Source organism: Oncorhynchus gorbuscha, unplaced genomic scaffold (assembly GCF_021184085.1).
Source record: "Oncorhynchus gorbuscha isolate QuinsamMale2020 ecotype Even-year unplaced genomic scaffold, OgorEven_v1.0 Un_scaffold_768, whole genome shotgun sequence".
NCBI lineage: Eukaryota > Metazoa > Chordata > Actinopteri > Salmoniformes > Salmonidae > Oncorhynchus > Oncorhynchus gorbuscha.
The window spans coordinates 147,463-160,551 of record NW_025745561.1 but is presented as its reverse complement, the minus strand read 5'-3'; the positions used below and the strand labels follow the sequence as shown (position 1 = coordinate 160,551).

The 13,089-nt window shown below is 42.9% G+C and overlaps 1 protein-coding gene across 5 annotated transcripts in view; it reads left to right on the top strand.

Annotated features, from left to right (window-relative positions):
- washc2c (WASH complex subunit 2C) overlaps positions 1–12,810 on the top strand; it is a 34,029-nt gene extending 21,219 nt beyond the window's left edge. Inside the window, exons 16-32 of one of the 5 annotated variants that reach the window (XM_046334594.1) lie at positions 457–626; positions 834–938; positions 1,096–1,188; positions 1,392–1,493; positions 1,585–1,686; positions 3,837–4,006; positions 4,093–4,210; positions 4,574–4,816; positions 5,157–5,345; positions 5,424–5,555; positions 5,761–5,859; positions 5,976–6,056; positions 9,486–9,542; positions 10,089–10,304; positions 10,478–11,239; positions 11,500–11,662; positions 12,016–12,810. In XM_046334594.1, coding sequence (XP_046190550.1) covers positions 457–626; positions 834–938; positions 1,096–1,188; positions 1,392–1,493; positions 1,585–1,686; positions 3,837–4,006; positions 4,093–4,210; positions 4,574–4,816; positions 5,157–5,345; positions 5,424–5,555; positions 5,761–5,859; positions 5,976–6,056; positions 9,486–9,542; positions 10,089–10,304; positions 10,478–11,239; positions 11,500–11,662; positions 12,016–12,164 — 2,951 coding nt within the window. In that variant the 3' untranslated portion in view covers positions 12,165–12,810. Of the gene's footprint in view, positions 1–456; positions 627–833; positions 939–1,095; positions 1,189–1,391; positions 1,494–1,584; positions 1,687–3,836; positions 4,007–4,092; positions 4,211–4,573; positions 4,817–5,156; positions 5,346–5,423; positions 5,556–5,760; positions 5,860–5,972; positions 6,057–9,485; positions 9,543–10,088; positions 10,305–10,477; positions 11,240–11,499; positions 11,663–12,015 lie in introns of all 5 variants that reach the window. The other 4 variants (XM_046334593.1, XM_046334592.1, XM_046334596.1 and 1 more) reach the window with 4 other exon arrangements.
- Positions 12,811–13,089: the final 279 nt, after the last annotated feature.

Below are 13,089 nucleotides of genomic sequence, written 5' to 3'. Positions count from 1 at the left end.
CACAAGACCTGAGATGGCTGTAGAGTTTCTTGTGGGGATGTTTTGAAGCACGTTTTTATTTGTTGAGTCTGGCCACTATTACTACTATATGGCTCATGCAAGCAACTAAGCCAGCTAGAGAAATCTCAGGAATGGAACTCAGACCAAACCAACTGTCTGGATGATGCTTCAAAACTAAAAGTAAGTGGAAATCTAAACTGAAATACCCCTTTTAATAGTGGTTGGTTTATCAACAATTAGCTGCAAGTTGTCAGCAGTTCACAAACCAAGTAGGCTACTGAGAAGACAGACAGCACTTAAAGCAGATGGCCCTAGCTAGCAAAAAGACAGTACTAGACAACAGTTTAAGACCAAAATGATACTTATCACTCCTTGAGATATCAGAAGTCATCTAGCTATAGATTGAAGCACTAAAACTGTATTCATCGCAAGCACTAATATGTTACCTGTGTCCAGCTGAACAGAAGAAATCCAAGCAAGAGAAGACAGTGGATCTGTTTGGAGGAGATGATGAGGATGGTGACATCTTTGGTGAGAGCTCTGTCGCCCCACCCACTCTACAGAGCAGGAAGGAGGTGGTGGTGGAGGAGGAAGAAGAGGAGTTGAAACAGGCTCCTCAGAAAAAGGTGAATATACACACGTGTACATTGGGTTTCCATATTAACAAGTGTTGATTGACTATATAATGAATTTAGGGCACTTGGTTATCATGATTATAAGTTGCTTACTTACAGTAGTGTTGATTAGTTGTGCTGTTGATGATTTTTGGTTTTAGTAATGAATTATGCTGATGGTTGTTGGTTGTGGTAATGATGGTTGTTGGTTGTGTTAAGATGCCAGCAGGAGGCGTCTCTATGTTTGGTCCTGGTACCAAGAGCCTTCTAACTGAGGCACTGAAGAAACGACAGCCCTCCTCTACCAGCGAAGAGTCAGAGGAGGTGGGACTCCTCTTTCATCTACCCATCATCTCTCTCATCCATGTCTTCATCTATCTACAATCTCACTCTTATCTTTATCTCCCTCACTCTTTCTTCCTAATCTCTCGCTTTGTTTCTCTTGCGCTCCTTTTCTTTCCCCCCATGTTCTTCATTACAGAACGGCCCTCCTCCAGACGGGGTGAAAACCCCGACTAAGCAGACAGAAGAAACCCAGGCGAAGAGTCTGTTCTCTGGCGATGAGGATTCACAGGTGTGCTTCTTCTTTTTTTAACACTCATTCTCAAGTATGCATCCATTTCCTGAATGTTGTTGATGGAGGTACTTCTCATGCTTATCAATTACATCAATATCTACATGAGCCGTACAATTAATGCTTAGAACGTTAGGTTGATCATGAAGCATGGTATTGTTTTACAGATGTAACCTCACCTTTCTCTGTCCCTGTCTTTCTAGATATTTCAAACCATCCCTAAGAGTCAGTCTAAACCTGAACCCACAACCCAGAGCAAAGCCAGCAAAGCTCCTCTGTCCATCTTCGATGACGAGGAGGAAGAAGTGAGAAAATGACCCTAACCTATTTCGGTCCCAAAAATATTAGAATTTGTAACTACGTCTTCATATCTAACCACTTTCTTGCATCATGCAGGATCTGTTTGCGTCTGCGAAGAAGTCTAAAACAAGCCAAGCTAAAGCTGCCACTCCAAAAGTCAAGAAACCTGTCTCTAGCTCCATCTTCAGTGATGATGAGGTAATGGGAGGGAAGGGAACTTTGCTACATAATCTTCAGTTCAACTTCAGCCTGTCAGAAAATAACCCTTAGCCCCCTCCTTTAGCCACTACCCCTTTGGTATTCACAGATCTGAAATACCTGCAGAGGTAAGCAATATGGTGATAGCAATATTGTGATGGCTCTGCCATCCAATGGGCTTCGGACGGCTTCAGATAGGGCTTGAAAACTGTTACGGACTACAAAGAGAAACTGCCCAGTGACGCAAGCTTACCAGACGAGCTAAATGGCTTTTATGTTCGCTTCGAGGCGAGCAACACTGAAGCATGCACGAGAGCACCAGCTGTTCTGGATGACTGTGTGATAACGCTCTCGGTAGCTGATGTGAACAAAACCTTTAAAATGTTCAACATTCACAAAGCCACTGGGCCAGACGGATTACCAGGACGTGTACTCCAAGCATGCGCGGACCAACTGTCAAGTGTCTTCACTGACATTTTCAACCTCTCCCTGACCGAGTCTATAAAACCTACGTTTCAAGCAAGTAGTCCCTGTGCCCAAATAAGAGAATGATGATATGATTACCGTCCCGTGGCACTCACGTCGGTAGCCATGAAGTGCCTTGAAAGGCTAGTCATGGCTCACATCAACAGCATCTTCCCAGACACGCAAGACCCACTCTAATTCAAATACCACCCCAACAGATCCACAGATGACACAATCTTAATCGCATTCCACACTGCCCTTTCTCACCTGGACAAAAGGAACACCTATGCGAGAATGCTGTTCATTGACTACAGCTCAGCGTTCAACACCATAGTAACCATGAAGCTCATCAATAAGCTAAGAACCCTGTGACTAAACACCTCCCTCCTCAAATGGGTCCTGGACTTCCTGACGGGCCGCCCCCAGGTGATAAGGATCGGTAACAACACATCTGCCATGCTGATCCTCAACACAGGGGTCCCTCAGGGGTGTGTACTTAGTCCCCTCCTGTATTCCCAGTTCACCCACGACTGTGTGGCTAAACACGACTCCAACATCATTAAGTTTGCTGACGACACAACAGTGGTAGGCCTGATCACCGACCACAATGAGACTGCCAATTGGGAGGAGGTCTGAAAACTGGCAGGGTGGTGCCAGGACAACTTCTCCCTCAATGTGAGCAAGACAAAGGAGCTGATTGTGGACTACAGGAAAAGGAGGGCCGAACAGGCCCCCATTAACATCGACGGGGCTGTCAGGGAGCGGGTCAAGAGTTTCAAGTTCCTTGGGGTCCACATCACCAACGAACTATCATGGTTGAAACATACCAAGACAGTTGTGAAGAGGGCACGACAAAACCTTTATCCCCTCAGGAGACTGAAAAGATTTGGCATGGGTCCCTAGATCCTCAAAAGGCTTCTACAACTAACTGCACGTTCGAGCGCATCCTGACCATTTGCATCACCGCCTGGTATGGCAACTGCTCGGCATCTGACCGTAAGGTGCTACAGAGGGTAGTGCAAACAGCCCAGTACATCACTGGGGCCAAGCTTCCTGCCATCCAGGACCTATATAATAGGTGTCAGAAGAAAGCCCATACAATTGTCAGACTCCAGTCACCAAAGTTATAGACTGGTTTCTCTGCTACTGCACGGTCATCGGTACCGGAAGGACCAAAAGGCTCCTCAACAGCTTCTACCCCCAAGTCATAAGACTGCTGAACAATTCATAAAATCGCCCCCGGACAATTTACAATTTTATATATTCACTGTTTTGTTCGTTACCTATGCATAGTCGCTTTGCCCCCACCTACATGTACAGATTACCTCAATTAGCTTGTACCTCTGCACACTGACTCGGTACCGGTTCCCCCTGTATATAGCCTCGTTATGTTATTGTTATTGTGTTACTTTTAGTTATTACTTTTATTTGAATCTACTTGGTAAATATTTTCTTCTTTAACTGCACTGTTGGTTAAGGGCTTGTAAGTAAGCATTTCCCGGTGAAGTCTACACTTGTTGTATTTGGCGCATGTGACAAATTGAATATAGCTTACACCCATCCTATTCCTACAAATCTGCAAACACCAGAAAGGTAGATTTTGAACCAGGCTTTCTTGTGAAGGTTGTTTCTATTACTTCAACAGATGATATCTATTTAACCCTTTTGTATTCTTTCTGCATTAGGACCAGTGGATGAGCTCCAAGCCTAGTGCTGGTAAGACAGAGGGTAAGACTGGAGGGATGAAGTCCAGTACTAGTGCCCCAGCTAGTCTACCCAGTGTCAAAGCAGTTCCTAAAGACAGCCTGTTTGATGAAGATGATGATGATCTCTTTGCTGCTACCAAGGAGTCGAGGTAAACGTCATAGCCATATGAGACAAAAATACTAAATCTGTAGTATGACGCCTTGGTGTGGTGTAAATGTCTGTGTGTTGGTGCAGTCAGAAGAAGCACCAGAGAGTGTCTCTCCTGTTTGAAGATGAGGATGATGAAGATAAGGGATCCCTCTTCGGCTTCAAATCAAACGTCACCAACAGCTCTACTACAGCTGACCCTAAAGTAAGCATGGTTTACAGATTGTCTGTCCACAGACTAGTCCCTATGTAGTGCACTATATAGTGAATACGGTGCCATTTTGGCATATATGAATAACTTATAGGTGAAAAGCCTTCAAGGCAACAGTGGAATTGTTAAAAAAGATACTTCAGTATTGTCTAGGCTCTTGTCTATTATTTTAAAACAATAAAAATATTGAATGAATAGCGTTGGAAGAAAGTACTGTTTTGACGTACTGTTCATATAAATATACTGTATGTGTGGTAACATCCCTGCATTGATAGCTGTGTCTGTAATCAGTGCTATTTCAGTCCTTTAACCCCCAGCTCTTACCCATTTTTCCTGTGCCCTTATCGTGTTCTCTAGGCATCTGTTGTAGCCTCCCCAGCCCCCTCGCTGCTCCAGATAGACAAACCAGAGGTGACTGCACCACCTTCTCCCCTAGTGGAGGAGAAACCTACAGAGGAGGAGAGGGTAGCGAAATACAAGAGTCCTGAGGTGCCATCCCTGTCCTCTCCACTAGAGGGCAGTGAAAGTAAGAAGCCAGTAGGGGCCGTCAGTCTGTTTGGAGGGATCAACGTGCTGGGAGACAGACTGGCAGCAGCCAAGGTGAGATGCTACATAAGACTTAGGGTAGAAATTCTCTCTAAGCTCAGATCTACAATCAGCTAAACTCACCCAATCCTGATCATAACCTAGTTTTGGCCATTAGGGATGTTTCCCAATTAATATTTCTGTGATTCCTCACATTATCTCTCCTAGTCTCTTTCTCAAAACCAATTGGACAATAAAGACCTGACGTGAGGGACCTTGAAACATTTCCTCCAATATAGTTGAGAAAGAGGCAAAGAGAGAGGAAGGTGAATTGAGATGGAGCCCTGCTCCTATGCCTGAGTGTGAGGTGCTGTACTCACTTTGACGCCTTTCTGTCTTCCTGTGCCTAAACAAGCAGACTAAGAGCCCATTGGGCGACCCAGATGGTGATGACTTCCTGTCTGAGGGCCCCCCTCCCATGGAGAAGGAGGCCAAAACTAAGAAGAACACCCTCAGTCTGTTTGATGATGTGGAAGAGGAGGGTGCTGACTGGACTGCCCCTATCTCCATACCGACCAAACCAGTTGCCAAAAACACACTAAAGGTTTAAAATATTTTATTCATACTACTGACAATTCCTGTTTGTGTGTGTGTGTCTGTAAATCCTGTGTCTGTCTGTTAGCCTGTGGAGGAGCGTCCTCGTACCAAGAGTAGTACCGGGGTGTTCCAGGATGAGGAACTGCTCTTCAGTCAGACTCAGCAGAGAGACAACGACCCTGAAGTTGACATATTCGCCACACCTGACAAGTCTATGGTGAGTTCTAGGGACAGTAGGCTTAGTGAGATGGTTTAAGTGTAAGTATTGGGCTAGAGCAAAACACCTGCACTCACCAGGACCAGGGTGGATGTCTTGTATTGCATCAGCACATTGACACGCGTACTACTTGCTACCCCTTTGAGTGATAAATCAATTGTACGAATGATCGTAGTGGTGATAAAATGCTGTGTTCCTGTCTCAGAGCTCCAGGCCAAGCTCAGTGAAGTCTGCAGCTCCAACACTGTTTGGTGATGATGAAGATGACCTCTTCAGCTCTGTCAAGCCCAAAGCTCCTCCTCCGGTACCCTATTCTAAATCGCCTCAATCAATCAATACAATATGAATACAACTTGATGATTTTACCGGGCACTGTAGATCCTCAGTCCTTGTCCTTTTTTTGACCTGCATCCTCAGAAGGTATCTGAGAAGCCCAGTAAACCCACTAAAGACGAGTCATCCTCAAAACCTGCTGTCGCAGCACCAGTCACAGAGAGTGAGGTAAGGCTGATGAAACTAAGAGTCTTGGTCTATACAGAATATGTGATTGCCCATGTGCTTAGGGTTAAAGGGTATCTGAGGAGGCTGGTGGAAGGAGTTATAGGAGGATAGGCTCATTGTAATGGCTTAAATGGAACACATCAAACATACGGAAACCATGTTTGACTTCGTGCCATTGATTCCGTTACAATGAGCCAGTCCAAAATAACTCCTCCCACCTGCCGCCTCTGGAGTACGTACAGTACTAGTCAAAAATTGACGCATCTACTCATTCAAGTTTTTATTTTGACTATTTTATACATTGTTTAATAATAGTTAAGACATCATGTAGTAATCTATCATGTAGTAACCAAAAAAGTGTTAAATAAATCCAAATATATTTGATATACTTCAAAGTAGCCAACTATTGCCTTGACAGCTTTGCACACTCTTGGCATTCTCTCAACCAGCTTTATGATGTAGTCACATGGAATGCATTTCAATTAACCGGTGTACTTTGTTAAAAGTTCATTTGTAGAATTTCTTTCCTTGTTGTGACAAGGTAGGGGTGGTATACAGAAGCTAGCCCTATTTGGTAAAAGACATGAGCTGTGTTCGAGTATTCATACTCTCAATCATATTTTACGTCACGAATAGGAAGTATACACGCAGAGGACACTTTCTGTGAAAAAGGTGAGAATTTGTCTCACTTGTTCTTTGAATGTAAATTTGTCCAAATTTTGGTAAAACTTTGCAAAATACTTATTTACCATTATGAACACTATCAATGTTTTTGACATGAAATATATATGTTACTATTGCAATTATAACAAGACCGCTAAAATGATTGTGCATTTTTTAAATTCTTGTTGCCAAATACTTCATACACAAACAAAAATTCCAAAATTCTATACCAAAATGACAATCTTTTTTGATTGAATTGAACTATTTTATTAAAACATTAACCCTAGTGAACAATAACAAGAATACCTGTTCCTAAATCATTACAATAAGATTTTTTCAGAGTGATTACAATTGCACTAGAATTGTTTATTTTTTTAAAATATTTTTTGTTTGTTCCAGTATTTTTTCATTAATACCTGTGTTCTGTTTTGTATTATGTAAGAATGTAAATTATTCATCTGTATTTTGAATTTAAAAGAAAATTGGCTTCATATGGTTTTGTCATTTGAAGATAAAGGTGGAAAATATGCAGTCTAAGTCCAACGAGAGCGGATAGAAATTCATTGCTAATTATGACAAATGTTGAGCAATGTAATAAAGTTATGAATTTTGAAATACCTTACACGGCTGACAATTTGTTAGCTATGCTGTCCTTATGAACCACATGGCATTTCATTACAGCAGTATGTAAGTTAGCCTAACGTTAGTAGGCTACTTATACATCAACTTGCCAGTATATTAACTATAGGCTATCTTAACTACCCAACATTTAGTGACTTGATTTTTCTCGTCATTCTTAGCATAGCTAAATTGTATCGTCGTAGTGCGTTCTCAATGGACATTCGGGGACTTTTGTAAATTCGCTCTGGCTATCCATTCAGATTTCAGAGCACTCTCGGTTTAGTGTACCAGAGCGCAGAATAATTCATTTACGAGCAACGGGTGGTTGAATATGGCCGGTGTCAGTAAACATTGACAAAAAATATCGTAATTCAATTGTTTCCAGCAGCACAGTCACCAACGCTCTAGATAACATAAACTGCCTAACCAGCTCTGCTAGGGCGAGTAAAATGGTCAGAGTGTTCTGATTTGTGTCTGGAAGCCAACGTTAGCTCGGGTACTTGACTGCCGTTGTACGGCCAGAACGCTCAAATCAATCCTACTCCTCGGCCCATGCGTCCAGTGTACTCTCAGAGAGCGAAACAGTCTTAATTCACAAACGGACAATCTGATAAAGCTCTGAATTATGAGCACAGTCTGGCACTCCAGATTGAATTTAAGAACACCCGAAGTCTTAAAATGTCTAACTTGTCATTTTTGGTAACTAGCTAGCTAGCAACTTCCGGGTGACAGGCCAAGATTTAGTACACTCAACTGAAAGGATACGGTTCTGTTAAAGTATACTCAAATGAACTAATAGTATGGTATATACTCATTAAGTATACAGTATGTTAGTATGGGTATTCGAACACAGCTCATGTCTATAATATGGCAAGAACAGCTCAAATAAGAAAAGAGAAACGACAATCCATTATTACTTTTAAGAAATGAAGGTCAGTTAATCCGGAAAATGTCAAGAACTTTTAAAGTTTCTTCAAGTGCAGTCGCAAAAACGAAGTGCTATGATGAAACTGGTTCTCACGAGGACCGCCACAGAAAAGGAAGGGCCAGAGTTCTCTGTTTCAAAGGATAAGTTCATTTGAGTTACCAGCCTCAGAAATTGCAGCCCAAATAAATGCTTCAGAGTTCAAGTAACAGAGGACTGTTCAGAGAAGACTGCATGAATCAGGCCTTCATGGTTGGGTTGCTGCAAAGAAACCAATATTAAAGGACACGAAGAAGAGACTTGCTTGGGCCAAGAAAAACGAGCACTGGACATTAGACTGGTGGATATCTGTCCTTTGGTCTGATGAGTCCAAATGTGAGATGGTTGGTTCTAACTGCTGTGTCTTTGTGAGACGCAGAATAGATGAATGGATAATCTTCGCATGTGTGGTTCCCACCGTGAAGCATGGAGGAGGTGGTGTGATGGTGCTTTGCTGGTGACACTGTCTGTGATTTATTTAGAATTCAAGGCACACTTAACCAGCATGGCTACCACAGCATTCTGCAGCGATACGCGATTCCATCTGGTTTGCGCTTAGTTGGAAAATCATAATTTGTTTTTCAACAGGACAATGACCAAACACACACCCAGGCTGTCCAAGGGCTATTTGACCAAGAAGAAGAGTGATGGAGTGCTGCATCAGATGACCTGGCCTCCACAATCCCCCCGACCTCAACCCAATTGAGATGGTTTGGGATGTGTTGGACCACCGAGTGAAGGAAAAGCAGCCAACAAGTGTTCAGCATATGTGGGAACTCCTTCAAGACTGTTGGAAAAGCATTCCAGGTGAAGCTGGTTGAGAGAATGCCAACATTGTTCAAAGCTGTCATAAAGGCAAAGGGTGGCTACTTTGAAGAATCTCATATATTTGATTTAACACTTTTTTTGGTTACTACATGATTCCATATGTGTTCTTTTTTTTGTTGTTTTAATGTCTGAACTATTATTCTACAATGTAAAAATTAACAAAATCCCTTGAATGAGTAGGTGTCCAAACTTTTGACTGGTATTGTTCCCTTACATTTTTTTCTGAATTTGAAGGATATCTGTGGACAGTTGTTTTCTCTCCTCTCAGTTGATAGTTATTATACTGTTACATTGCTTTTGGAGATACTCCTGTCTAGATTACTTAACATGATCTATGTCATTCAACTGCACAGAAGCCGACACCAAGCCCTGTAAAATCTAAAGAGCCTTCACGGATTGGAAAACTCCAAGTAATCTTCTGAAATGTTAAATCAGTCTTTTTATTACTCAATATTTTACTCTTTAATCTTTCTGAATGAGCTTTCATTCTCCCAACATGTTTTCTGCCAGTCATCTTTGAACCTCTGCCTTTGACGTGAAACATATCGTCTTTTCTTTTCCACTGCTGGCTTAAAAGCTCAACTGAGACCCTGTGACTGTCAAATTGATTCTCACAAGGTTTTGTTTTTTATCATCAAACTGAAAGCGAATGCTCAGCCTTTATTCTTCCTGAAACCTCATGAATAGATGTTATTCCTACTTCTACATTTGATTACTTTCTATATTTTTATTATTGGTCTCACTTCCTCTGTGTTGTCTACTGCTTGGTTCTGATGATCATGAGGGACTGCATGAACAAAATTAGTTGTAAATCCAATTGAGGACCAATCCAAATTATATCCATTTGCATGTGTTTTCACTGTACTGTGCTGTGATTACAAAACCCTCTTATAAAGGCCTTTAGTTGGTATGAAATTGGGTCAACACTTGTGAACAAATGTGTTCCTCACTCTCAGGCCAACCTGGTGATCAACCCTGCTGCCCTCCTGCCCGACGCGTTCTCTCGGATCCCAGGGGGGGTCAGTGTACTCCCAGGCTTGAGCCGCAGCCCCAGCTCCTCAGGCCCCAGCCCCAGTGCTAGCCTCAGTTCGGCAGGGACCAAGCCCCCCAGCAACAGAGGGGTTAGCTTCGAGAACCCGGTCCAGGTGTCCACGCTACAGAGTGCGAACAAGGTGGGTCAGGGGTCTGGCACTGGGGTAGGGTGGACATAATGGAACAGGGTGAGGGAAATGTGGAACACCTACATTTGATCCTTAAATTATAGAAATATAATATTTAAAGCTCTAACCTTGTCACTTCCAAAATAAGCCCCTGTTATGACTCCATGTGTCTTCTTTTCCTGTAGGGTCGAGCTAAAGGCTCCATCCGCCGCAGGCCCCAGACCAGGGCAGCACGGCAGACATCAGCTCAGAGATCTGTAGAGCAGAGAGACGAGAACCAGGGAGAGGACCAGGCCGGACCCAGCCCAACCTTGCCTAGCCCAGCACTATCTAACCCAACCCAGCCTAGCCCGGGACTAGCTAACCTATCTCTGCCTAGGTCTAGTCTACCTAACCAAACCCCAACCTCTGCCTTACCCTCCTCCTCCTTATCTGCTTCCTTACCCTCCAAACACCTGCTCACAGATTTCTCTGTCAGACCATCAGTGCTAACACTACCAGTGTCAAACACCCCTCTAAAGAAAGACTCTTCTAAAGGTAGCAAGGTGAAGGTGCTGCCTTCTCTTGACGAGGATGACCTGTTTAGGTCCGACAGCCTCTTTGGGTCTGCCCCTGCCCCAGGTCCCAACCCCACCATCCCCTCACCCATACTCACCACTCCATCCCCCAATCCCACAACAAAGACTACAGAGGGTAAAGTGACGTCAAAGAATGAGAAGGAGAAAGTGACGACCCCGCAGTCCCTCTTTGACGACCCCATGGGTGACCTGTTCAAGAAGGTGAAGCCGAGGTCAGCTAAGAAGGTCAAGGCATCTTCCTTCCTGGAGGATGAGGAGGAGGATGAAGAGGATATCTTTGGGCTAGGAAAGAGCTCCACTCCCACTACTGCTGGTGATAAAGTCTCGAAGGCTGGGAGCAACTCTACTCCCAAGCAGGACATCTTCCAGGTATTGGTCATGATGATCAATTGTGTCAGTTTGTTTATGATTTCAGTTTAAATTAATTTTGCGGCACTTTTCATTGTAATAGTGTAAATGCAGTTGGTCTGTCACACAGCATGCTGGGTCAGCACGTCTGTTGATCCAACAGTCACGATCTCTGCAACAGGAGGTAGAGGGAAATCAATATATTCCATGGAAAGTGTGGGTGCGCACATGCATGTGTCTGTCTGCTTCTTGTCTGAATATGTCTGTTACTGTTTTCACAGGATGAAGCAACGGCTCCACCCAAAAAGCACAAAGAGAAATCCTTGGATGCCAGTCTGTTTGATGACAACGTTGACATCTTTGCTGATATGACGTCCACTTCAAAACCAAAAGAGAAGAAGTCCAAGAAGGTGGAGACTAAATCAATATTTGATGATGATATGGGTGAGTATTTGCAGAGCACGTATTTCAGAATATCTAGAACTTGCATTGTTGTTCCTCAACTGTACACCACACGCGCACAGACAAATACAGGTATGTGTGCATACCACAGGAGGTTGGTGGCAGCTTAATTGGGGAGGACAGGTTTGTGGTAATGACTGGAGCAGAATCGGTGGAATGGTGGAATGGTATCAATGCCATACTTCGCTCCTTTCCAGCCATTATTATGAGCCATCCTCCCCTCAGCAGCCTCCAATGGTGCACACACAAAAACAAACACACATAGTCTTACAATGCCATTGCCACCTGATTGAACTGAAACATTCACAGTATTGTCCATGCTTCTCTCTCCACAGATGACATCTTCTCTCCCAGCACTGTGAAGCCGGTGCCCAAGCAGCCTCCATCCAAGTCCAAGAAGAACCCTCCCTCCCAGGACACCAGTGCAGCGGATGACTCAGGCAACATCTTTGACGACCCTCTCAACGTTCTGGGTGGGAACTAAATCGTGGACCGTTCCTGAGGAGCTAAAACTTTGGGTGCAACCCAAATGGCACCTTATTCCCTAGATAGTTCAGTGCACTATGTGGGGTATCAGGTGCCATTTGGTGTCCTAATTGTACAATTGTGCTTAATACCATGTTGTTTTGGAGGACTGAAAAAAGGGTTGGAGATATTAAAACTGTTCATAGAGAGACTATTTATATAAAAACTATTGATTGATCGACAACCTCAGACGGAAATTAAAACACAGCAAGAAATGTTGAAGGTGACGATTCTGATATACACTTCACATCTTCATCTATGATTGATAACAGACAAAATAACAGTTATTAATTGCTATTTGTCTTTATTTAATATCCATGATAGCAGCACTTTATAAGCATATTCTTAGCTGTCATTAGACCAGCTGATAATAAATAAATAGTAAATGATTTATAAATGTAGTTGGAGAGCTCTGTGTTTAAGTTTTGGGCCATGCCATATCATAGTTATGAAGTCATTGTTAACCGACTGACTATCCTAGCAACAACAAGCAACTGTTTTTGTTTTTCAATTAATATGAAATTGTTAAATTTGTCAACTTTGCCTGTGATGAATGACATTTCAGTTTTTTAAACTAAAATAATGATATTTTATGAAATTTGAAATGTGTATTGTAAGTTTGTTTCAAAGACCTGCAGCACTGCTTAAAAGCTTTTTGTTAAGATCGTGAGTAGTGGAATTATGAATGCAGCTGAAATTAGGAAGATGGCCTGAAAGAGGAATGTGTGATTCTAGATTTACACGGTTCCTTCCCTTTAATTAAAATTCTACTTCTGTGCTTCAAGGATGGACTTCACTGCCATGTCTTGACTGCTAGTCGACTTTAAATGTTGAGTAACTGCACTGATACATTTGAAAGAGGATTCTGCATCATTGATATAGGA